The sequence below is a fragment of the Erigeron canadensis genome, chromosome 2 (genome assembly GCF_010389155.1).
Source record: "Erigeron canadensis isolate Cc75 chromosome 2, C_canadensis_v1, whole genome shotgun sequence".
Classification (NCBI taxonomy): domain Eukaryota; kingdom Viridiplantae; phylum Streptophyta; class Magnoliopsida; order Asterales; family Asteraceae; genus Erigeron; species Erigeron canadensis.
The window spans coordinates 37,564,700-37,576,759 of record NC_057762.1 but is presented as its reverse complement, the minus strand read 5'-3'; the positions used below and the strand labels follow the sequence as shown (position 1 = coordinate 37,576,759).

The window sequence follows — 12,060 nt, the reverse complement described above, 5'->3', positions numbered from 1 at the left end:
GGTAGTGGTTAAATTGGTGGGTTTTTCCTCCCATGTGGTCCCTGACTTCGGGGATCAGTCGCTAGTGACTGCTTGCCCGTATGGATGTAATGGCTAACCATCCCATGACACGAACGTTCAAAAAAATGACATTAATTGTTTATGCGGCTGAGTTCACATGAGCACGTTATATCTTATAAAACTAATTAGTCTGTCTTTCAAACTATCACGGTACCCGCGTAATGTGACGGTGTGATGGTAGCGGCGTCAAATGGTATAGCTAATTGATGTAGAAATGTTTGATTTAAAAGGGATAGTAGAAATCTTTACTTTCTTATAAAAGAAATATCCTCTTTTTATTTTAGGTAATTCTACCTTTGAATTACCAGAATTACCCTTGACTTTTTATGTTTTGCCCTTAATAAATTATAATTTACACTCTAAACTTTTATTTTAATAATTAACACTTTAAGCTCTTATCTTCTAAAGGTTTATACTATCACAATTACATCAACCTACATTACTTGACACTGCCACCACCACTAATAGTACCATCACCGACACCATTAATTAGACCGCCTTTCCCACCACCGCCGCCGCATTGTGCAGGGACCATGCTCGTATTTAATAATATAAATGACTGATGGTGTAATTTAATATGAATGGTTGATAATGATTTAATTAGTTTAGTCCATTCACATGTATTTTTTTTAACTTTCAATTTTCAACATAAAGTTATAATTGGAAGTATATATTATGAACTGAACTGTGAAAACAATCAATAATATATGAGTAATACTAGAATGACAAACAAATTAAAAACAAATGGTTACAAACTTAAATATCATGTGAGGTGGACCAATTAAATTTATATCTTTTTTCTCTTTCAATGATTTACTATGACACGTAAGTTTATAAATTTTTGTTTGTAATTTGTTTGTCAATGTAGCATATTTCTATTGTGACACCCCATTTTAATCTTACATAATCTTAAATTTATTCTAATATATATACTATAAGACAGTTGAACTGATAACTTATTAACCAATCAAATCGTTTAATTCATCAAATTGATTATTGCTGATGTCATCATTTGATTTAACTATAAATTAAAAATCTTAATAATCATTATCAAAATATATTGTTATATTAATATTTTGATTAATATTTATAGATAAAGTCTCATTTACACTTTCTTTTATTTTCATCAATTAATTACACTTTTTAGCCCTGCATACTTAATTTATATTTATTTTTAGACATCAACTTAAGAAGTTTTCTTTAAAATTTTTAAACAATCCACGTAATCACATCTTTTGATGTTCTTAAATTTTCAATTTTGACTTTTCTTGACTTTTTATTATATAAATAAATATAGATTTACACATATAAATTTCAATGTTGACTACATGACTTGTAACACCCCGAGCTAGGCTCGAAATGCTACTAAAAGGATATAACGTATGAATGGAATTGTCGTAGAATACAACTAAATAAAATAAAAAGGATCCGGTGAATCCAAACATCAAAGCTAATTTAATAAAATAAATAAATAAAAAAGACACGTGTCGATCAATGATTACGTTACGTGTTGTTTCAAGAACATCTCAATCCAGTTTTAGTTTATTGGTAGATATCTAGTTGGATTTTATCGACGTATCTACCATACTAGTGCTCAGGACCGTCCAATGGACAAGTAGTCTCAAAATATATTAATCAAAGCTAAAATATTGATTTCGGTTTACCATTTTTTTTTCAACTTAAAAATAAAATAAAAAAACATTTAACTCCATACACAACTTAACCAATATCACAACTGAATCAATACAAAAACTAAAGAACAAACATATGAAAATTAACTTCATATAAATATTAATTCCAGTTTACTTTTTTTTATCCAACGTTAGTTAAATAAAAAACTTGCAGTTTTTTTCATATCTAAACTTACTACAAACACAAACAACAATTTTAGACTAAACAATTTAGAGTTAATTAAGTCCAACAAAGAGAAATTTTAGATTAAACATTTAGAGTTAATCTGAATAGAGAGAAACAAAAAGTGTATACTATATAACTTGAAAAATACATATAAAATCAACAACAAATACCATCCCGAATGTTTTGATTTTCTTTGAGTTATTCCACTCCGAAACAGTCCATACATGCACAACACAGAGTCGTAGATGATGGTTAACATGTATTGGTTTAAGATATTCAAGATGAAATAATGTGGTCTTATTTTTTGTTGTTAAAGAATAAGCCATAATGAACCTATAATGGACAACAAAGTAAATTAAAAGAGGTAATAATAACAATAAGATAAGAGTTCAATGTTAAATAATAATAATGATTAAATATGACATGATATATATATATATATATAAAAGAACCCTTTTGGTAGTTGATCGTAGGTTTTTTTTATTTGGGTCAAAATATGTGAGAGTTTTTTCTATGTTGTATAGATATAGATAATAGTTATTGGGAAAATTTTAAGGATAAAAGGTTTTTTTATTTATAATTATAATATAAAGGTCGACCATTTAATAAATAAATATCTAGCACAGTGGTTGGACACCCCGGATGTTGTAACAAGGGTCACATGTTCGAATCTCATCTCAAAAATTGTTACTAGCCAATATTCTTGGCGTGCGAGTTGAATTTACCGGGTGGGGGAGCGGGGATCTAGCGCAGTGGTTGGATACCCCGGATGTTGTAACAAGGGTCACATGTTCGAATCTCATCTCGAGCATTGTTACTAGCCAATATTCTTCGCGTACGAGTTGAATTTACCGGGTGGGGCGGGCGGAGGAGGGGGGATCAGATAGGCCCTCAGTATCCAGTTCGGATACCCGTGATCCGGCCCTTTGTTGTTCTAAAAAAAAAAGGATTAAAATAGAGGGGGGATTATGCTCAAAAAGGGAGATCAAGGATGCCAAGTGTACCCCCAACCTCCTCTTTTAGTTATTATTATTATTATTATTACTACTACTACTATTATTATTACTACTACTACTACTACTACTACTACTATTATTATTATTATTATTATTAGTAAAACAGGATTGAAAAGCATTTTACACGACACTTGACGTAATTTTTAATCGATACGTGTATTTTAACATATTATTTAATTAAAATATATATTTTTAAAATATATATGATGTGTATTTTCTTATATGTTAGAATTAGTATCGAACTAGGATTTTAATTTGGTTTTCTCTTTGGATTTTATATACGACTAAACCTATGCTTATAAATAACCCCAACATATACGTTTAGTTTCGAAAATAAATCCCAAAATCAAGGCTTGGAATTTGCATCATAAAGTTAAAGCTGTCAAGGTATGTACGATACCTGGATTCTATTTCTTTATAATTATTATTATTATATTATTATATTTATATTTTTTTATATAATAACTATAAAAATCTATTTGATTGTTTAGTATATCAATAGAATTGAAGTATAATGTGTCATATTTCTTTTATCACATGTGTTATTTATTTATTTATTAAATTTATATTTTAATATTTTGTGTTAACCAAAATCTATCAAGCTTCTTACATAATATCAAATATAATTTATCATATGTTTTATCTATAACTTAAAATAGATTGCGTGAATATATATACTTCTTACTTAATTCCTTAGACCAAGTTTCTATCTTTGTTACCCTTTAGCCGTCGACACCAAGAACAAAGGTTTTTATTTGCCCATCAACTAACAAAAGAAAATCCATTATTTTTTTACAAGTTTTAATACTTGAAAGGATTGGTATACGATTGAAGTGTAACATGGACTTTCAAAAAGACAATCATACATTGATTGTTGATTTTTTTTTTACTTCAATTTTAGTGTTTGACAAAAAAGATATTTCCCAGTCTCATATTTGTTTTTAATTTTTATTTTTCGTATTAAAGCATATGGATCAATTATGGTGATTGTTATAGTTTTATATTATTTCGTTTTATTTTTATATTATTCATATATTCATACTATATTGTCGTCAAATTATTTGTTGTTAACACTATATATAATCATTAAAAGTGAGTTCATTTGGTCTATTTTGTGTAAATTTAAGATTTAATCTATGTCACATACTTATTGAAGATTTTTCGGGAGTAACATGGATATAGTATATGAAGCTCATTATTATAAATAAAATAAAATAAAAATATAAGTAACTATGAGTTAGTCGTGCAACATGATACTAGTAAATATGTAAGCTTTTCTATACGTTTACTTCATATATATTCGTACTAGTGATCAGGTCCGTTCAATGGACGGGTAGTCTCAAAATATATTAATCAAAGCTAAAAAATTGGATTTTCAAATATATTAAATAGATATACCGAAATCAACTTGAAAATTTGCTAGCTGAAGAGCCACTCCATCGGTCAAAATACTCCAAAAATTATCCGCCTAACGAAGAAACATACAAAAATACTCCATCGGTCAAAATTACCCTTTTTTTTCAACTTTAATTAAATAAAAAATTTACAGTTTTTTATATTCTAAAAGTTTAAACTATATATATAAAAGTATAATTAAATATAAATTAGGTTAAAGTGTAAATTGGTGATGGAAAATCAAAAAGTGTAAGTTAATTATTTTAAATTGGGTTAAAGTGTAAATTGGTGATGGGAAACTAAAAAGTGTAAATTAATTGTTTTAGATTGGGGTTAAAGTGTAAATTGGTGATGAAAAACCAAAAAGTGTAAATTAATTTAGATTAATATTAAAAAAAATTAAAGGATTAATAAGGAGTGATGATTAAACTCAAGCAGGTGGATTAGGGGTATCAAGTATACCCCGATCCCCTCTTTTAGTTATATTATAGATAGATTGTCTATCTAATTTGTCACATGCATAGTTCTTTTTTTATATGCAAACAAAACTCATTAAATCAAATGAAAACAAACTAGTTATAATCTGTCGGAGGCATTAAAACTTGCATTATTAATAATATTCCTTATTATTTGAGATACGATAAAAAAAAACACAAATAAATAATGATTGTATGAAAATATACATAGTTGTCACACTAAAACAATGGTCAACAGCCACCCACCAACCTATAAAAACTAACCAAGTTTGCCGTGCAATGCAACAAATATGTTGTTTCCTTTTCTTTAACAACTCCGCCGTCTCTTTCTATCTCTTTGATCAATTAACACCATTTTCCATTCCAAATGTATAGTAGTAACAACGTTACGTACTAGTTTCTCACCAACATATATATTTATATTTATATAATATAATAGATTCTCATTTTTTTTTTATCTAGATATACATTCGATCTTCTTTGTACGTCTCACCCTACTTCAAGATCGAGATAGATATGGTGGGATTTGGTTGGTGGTGGGGGATGATGATACTACTAGTAGCAGTGGTTGTTTGTGGCGGCAACGTGGTGGTGGAAGGAGCGAACGTAAGTTATGATGGAAGATCGCTTATGATTGATGGGCAACGTAGAATTTTGTTTTCGGGTTCAATTCATTATCCTCGAAGCACCCCTGATGTAAGTCTCGATCTATACCGCTACTATATATTGTATATATATCTTAATTTCTTTTTCTGTTCTACTAGTAACATATGATAACGTGTGATTTAATACAAATATTTATTCATTTGTGATATAGATAGATTCATACACGTACACTAGATTAGCATTTAACACACATAAAATGCATGTTATTATATATATGATGAGTATAGTACGTAGTTAATTACAATACTAATTAACTTCCTATACTAATTAAATTTTGATTGGTTACTCCTTTTGTATGTTTGTTAGTACTTACTCGTAGTATGCAATAATGTGATTAAATATTTTTCGTACGTTGGTCATGATATTCTATGATTTTTAGTAGTGGCTTTCGCAACCTTAGTTGTATATGATTTTAATAGACCGTTTACTATAAAACTTCTAAAAAAGATATCTTGTAGTACTATCTCCAAATAATAACACTAATATTATTCTTTTCGTAAAAATTGGAAAAAAAATTGTACGAATAGGAAATTTTTTGAGGCATGTACGTGGTGTATCTGGGAACTTGGTTCAAAATATTTGTGAAAATAGGAAAAACGGCCGGACTTCGTCATATCATCAAAGGCCGATATCTTCAACACCGGTCTTACCTTCAACTTAGGGTGAAGGTCGCTCTTGTTAACACCAGTTTTCATGTATTAATTTCTTGCCGGTAGTGTTAATTAGTGTCACATTGTCCTTTTATATGGAAGCCGGTGACTCAATTCCCGTTCTTATACTTTTATATAATACCTTATAACTTTTCGTTAAAAAATGCTAAATAGAATAAATGAGATACGTAGATACCCATGATATATATATCCACTCTTACAATTCTCCGTCATGTTGGAAACAAGACTGGTGTTGGACATCGGTCCTTTGATGAAGACCGGAGTTGCCAACACCGTTTTTCCTATTTTTACAAGAATTTTGAGACAAATTCCTAGATACACTACATGCCCCAACAATTTTCCTATTCGTATAAATAATTTTTTTTCTAAAACTTAACATAAAGTGTGTCATATACATTTCTCACCCCGAAAACATTTTACATGGGGTGACTTTTACATCACCACAAACGTTGTATCATTTGCTTTAATTATAAGATAATGAACTTTTATACGGAGTACTATATATATCAATACACCATGTGTTTAATTATAAAAAGAATACCTTATAATAACTAGATTAATGTGTATGTAGAAATGATTGCTTTGAAGAATAATATATATATATATATATATATATATATATGTATGTATGTACGTAAAGATAAGAGAGTGGTTACGTTGTCACATGATGCACATTATTGATTGGGAATAAGTGACCTATGTATCACACCTTTTCATACATATACTATAACTGTGCAAAACTAATTTGTATAGTCTGCTTTATAAATTGTACATAATAGTAGATAGATAAAAAGATACGGTACATATATCATTAACCTTATTGATTAAATTAAATATCTTGAGCGTACAAGTAGTAAATGTGCGTATACAAATAAACGTAAAAAGACAATAGTTTTAATTTCCAGCCATATAATTTGTTGTTTTGGCAACAAATCACCAAGTTTGACAACTGTCCCTTTGTATGTACTACGATCTTTCCCAGGCCGTATTATCATGGATTGGTGATTAGTACATGTACATTATCGAGTTTTAGTCATCATAAACCATCAAAGTAATTGTTTTTAGGCATTTTTGTCCTTATTTTAAAAAGAGAGATTAAAAGTATAGTACAAGGATATTTCATGAGGGTAAAACAATCAAATTTATTGAGAAAGTAGGGTAATAATAAGAAAGTATCAAATAGGAGAACGGATTTTCAACATGTATATGACAATTGACAATTATGGTCAAAGTTTTGTGAATGTGTAAGTTGGGAGACTATTTAACGGATACAATTTAGAGATAGCCATAATTTTATTTTCAACTTAATTTATCTGCCTATGTGATGATAGTTGACTATTTTTATTTTGACTTTGAGTTTGAAAACCGAGAATATGTTTGTTATTTTGACCAGTAGATCTTTGAAGCCTTTTTATCATCTATGTAATCTTTACTCCGTCTTAACTTTAATTTAGAATTCTCAATCAGCATTCTTGTAGATAAATCCATATCTTTCTTTTGTTTTTGTTTTTAGATGTGGCCATCATTGATAGCTAAAGCCAAGCAAGGTGGTTTGGACGCCATACAAACCTATGTGTTTTGGGACCTCCATGAGCCACAACCTGGCCAGGTAGGTCTCCATCTCTTAAAAATACATACAGTCTTTAAGTGTTTTGACTTGTCAAGTATTTTTCTTTCGACTTTGACCGTTGATATCATTGTTTGTAATATATAGTACTTGATGAAGCTTATATTAAAAAAAATTCTATCTAAAAATCAATCAATTCATATATTATATATCAAGTGTTATATAAAACAAACAAAAATATTTACGGTCAAATTTGAAAGAAAAAGACTTCAAAAGTCAAACTAGAACACTTAATATGGGACGGAGGAAGTAAATGTTTCCATTCATTACTTGGCTAGCTAGCATGTATAATCTCTACATATTTGTTTGGAAAACTTGATTTGCAGTATGATTTTAATGGAAGAAATGACATAGTAAGTTTCATTAAGCAAGTCCAACAACAAGGTCTTTATGTAACCCTTCGTATTGGACCTTTCATTGAGGCCGAATGGGGTTACGGGTATGTTATTACAATTTTACGATTACTTACCATCATTCACTCTAACTTTATCCTTGGTTCGAAAAATTATTCACAATGAAACTTGCTTTCAGAGGCTTGCCATTTTGGTTACATGATGTTCCTGGCATCGTCTTTCGTACCAACAATGAACCATTCAAGGTAAATGTGCTTAAAATAAATTATTTGAAAAGAAGAATTAAAAGTTTAAGTGTGAATTATTGTTTTGTTTGTACATGTTCATGTAGTTTCTGATGCAAAACTTTACAACCAAAATAGTGAACATGATGAAAGATGAGAACCTTTTTGCTTCACAAGGAGGCCCAATTATTTTATCTCAGGTTTGTATAAATAACACCTTATTAGAACTCCATTTGTGCATTGTTAGACTAATTATTAACGCAAGTTTAAATGCAAATGTTAGATAGAAAATGAGTACCAAAACGTTGAAGGATCCTTTCATGCCGACGGGCCAATATATGTCAACTGGAGCGCGCAAATGGCAGTGGCTCAAAACACTGGTGAACCATGGATGATGTGCAAGCAAGACGATGCACCTGATCCCGTGGTATGTTTTTTATATATGCATCTAACTAATTAACAACTCGATCTCTTAAATACACATTAATTGATGTTTAAGGCCAAATGTATGCGTTCAATTTGCAGATCAACACCTGCAATGGGATGAGATGTGCAGAAACATGGAAAGGACCAAACTCACCAAACAAACCTTCTTTATGGACCGAAAATTGGACTTCTTTGTAAGTGTTTTACTTTCATATATACAAACTGTAAACAAACCTTCAAGTCATTGTTCCATAATATGTTTTTGAAGTGTACAAGGATACGGAGAAGATCCATACCTGAGATCAGCCCAAGATATCGCCTTTCAGACAACTCTCTTCATTGTAAAGATGAATGGAAGCTATGTAAATTACTACATGGTATTAATACATAGAACTATATATACATGTATATATTCATTTACTAGTGTTGTACTAGTTTCTTAAAGTATATATTTTATGACAGTATCATGGAGGAACAAATTTCGGAAGGAACCCTGCATCATTTATCATAACAAGTTATTATGATCAAGCCCCTCTTGATGAATATGGCATGCTCAGACAACCAAAGTACGGCCATCTTAAAGATATGCACTCGGCAATGAAGTTGTGTTCACAGGCTTTACTCTATGGAGACTTAACCATCGAAACTTTGGGTCAAAATCTTGAAGTAAGCATATGTATATCCAACTTTGTTTTGCAAATATGATAAATTAACAATACCAAATATATATAATCATATAGGCATATGTCTACAACACAAATGCTGGGGATTGTGCTGCATTTCTCATCAATAATAATAGTCGAGAAAGTGGGGTTGTATTTCATGGTTTTCCATATACTTTGCCATCAAAGTCGATTAGCATCTTACCAGACTGCAAAACTGTAATCTTTAATACTGCAACGGTATGTTTCTTGAATAATTTAACAATTAGTTTAGGGAATCTATGAGATACTAATGTTTTTCAGAAATGCTTTAAATAGGTAAGCACACAAGTTAGTACACGATCAATGGAGCCAGTCATAAAGTTCGATTCACTTCAGCAATGGGAGACATTTAGTGAAACTGTCCCTCAATTCGACCAGGCATCATTGACGTCTGATACATTGCTAGAACAAATGAATACCACAAAAGACACATCAGATTATCTTTGGTACTCTATGAGGTAAGCTAAAGTTAGATATATAGTTCTGGGTTTCATTTGAGTTGCAAGAAAAAGGCCAACACAAGTTTGATCTTTGTGAAAATATAGTATCCAACATGACTTGTCGGAAGATCAACATATGCTCAGAGTGAACTCTTTTGGACATGCCCTGCACGCATATGTTAATGGAGTCCTTGTGGGTATGAACATGTGTTTTTATATTGAATCGACATCTATATTTCTTGTGATACAATGACCAGTGTACTTACAACTAAGTATTGATCTTTTCTTTCGATATGTGTTTAATTAGGTTCTCAGCATGGAACTCGTAAGGCTCCAGGATTTACATTTGAAAACAACATTACTTTTTCCACGGGAATCAACAATATCTCTTTATTGAGTGTAATGGTTGGATTGCCGGTATGTTACATAAACTTTTATATATTGTCACCTTAGTAACAGATATAGGGGAAAACTAACTGAAGTACTGATTTTTTTATTCAATGACTTGTGAAGGATTCAGGGGCCTATATGGAGCGTAGACGTTCAGGGTTACAGGAGGTGTTTATTGAAGAACTCAACTTAACAAGCTACTCGTGGGGATATCAAGTACTACTCTATGACACCAAGTTACTCTTTGTAAATTATCAGTGTTCATTAACAGTGTGAATGTTATCTAATGTAATATTGTTGATCATTGATGAAGATCGGGTTGCTGGGGGAGAAGCTATCGATTTACACAGAGGATGGGTCAAGTAATGTCTCGTGGAACCAGTATGACAATTCTGGTACTCTAACATGGTACAAGGTGAGCCTATGATGCCTTTTTCCATACAAGTTCATGGATTCATGTATCATACTAGGATTTACATGTTCTTTTACTAATACATATGTTGATTCCTATATAACAGACTACATTTGATATGCCCGAGGGAAACGAGTCAATTGCCCTAAACCTTGGTTCAATGGGGAAAGGAGAAGCTTGGATCAATGGCCAAAGTATTGGAAGATATTGGGTTTCATTTAATACCACTGGAGGCTCTCCTTCTCAAACATGGTACAAAACCTTCATATCATCATATGAAATACTTTTAAGTGTTTATATATCTTTCTTTACATTGATTATATGTAGCATATATGTGACAAACAAAAGTTTTGACATGTTATATAGGTACAACGTACCACGGTCTTTTATTAAGCCCACGGATAACCTACTAGTTTTGTTCGAGGAGGAATTTGGGAACCCGTTAAAAATTTCCTTAGATACTATTTCTATCAATAGAATATGTGGACATGTATCAGATGTACATCCACCTAAGGTAGATTCATGGAAAGTAAGTGATCATTATCAATGGAGACCGAGACCTAGAGTTCACCTACGATGTCCTCAAAAACGGAACATCACAAGTATCGTGTTTGCAAGTCATGGTGATCCTTCTGGTGACTGCAACAGCTACTCCCTAGGAGAGTGCCATTCCTCTAACACTCAACAAATCGTCGAAAAGGTAAGCCTTTTTGAATTAAATCCTTTAGTTGTTAAACAATTCAGAAAGTTTCTTAGCCACAATTTAACATGAATTTATATCGACATTTTGATTTTTCAGGCTTGTTTGGGGAAAAGGCAATGCTCGATTGCTCATACGACAGGAAATTTTGGTGCAGACCCATGTCCGGGGACACCAAAAACACTTTTGGTGGATGCAAGATGTGAATAGAAACGAAAAATAGTGTTATAATCGATTCTTTTGCACACAAAAGGAAAAGTAATAAGCAGAAAATATGCAATATATATAGTAGTCTAAAAGCTAACATATATACGCAAATTCATTAATTGTACTTGATTGATATATGTTCATTTTACATGGCAATATAAACTCGAATATAATTTATTTTTATTATTTTAAAGAAAAAATTGTCATGCACAAGTGCACAACACAAAAGAAAAATTGTCTGGGCCCAATTACTAATTATGATTTATGAACACAGAACACCTATGTACCTCTGGGCCTAAGTCCACATATAATATTTTGTTCTCTTAAAGTGAAGGGAATAGCATTGGGCCATTTGATCCTAAGTCAAATATAAGTAAAAAACTAGAAGTTAAATAAATTACAAAGTCAATCATTAGTATCTGTTTTAACTTTTAAG

The 12,060-nt window shown here is 30.9% G+C and overlaps 1 protein-coding gene across 1 annotated transcript; it reads left to right on the top strand.

The window, feature by feature from the left end:
• The first annotated feature begins 5,344 nt into the window (after positions 1 to 5,344).
• Positions 5,345 to 11,807, top strand: LOC122586790 (beta-galactosidase 16). Its single transcript, XM_043758777.1, has 18 exons — positions 5,345 to 5,500; positions 7,655 to 7,750; positions 8,095 to 8,207; positions 8,300 to 8,366; positions 8,453 to 8,545; positions 8,629 to 8,772; positions 8,871 to 8,965; positions 9,040 to 9,148; positions 9,234 to 9,437; positions 9,512 to 9,673; positions 9,752 to 9,933; positions 10,021 to 10,112; positions 10,223 to 10,332; positions 10,429 to 10,521; positions 10,619 to 10,720; positions 10,824 to 10,969; positions 11,084 to 11,417; positions 11,517 to 11,807. Exons 1-18 carry the CDS (start codon positions 5,348 to 5,350, stop codon positions 11,625 to 11,627), a joined length of 2,406 nt encoding a protein of 801 aa, XP_043614712.1. The 5' UTR covers positions 5,345 to 5,347; the 3' UTR covers positions 11,628 to 11,807.
• Positions 11,808 to 12,060: the final 253 nt, after the last annotated feature.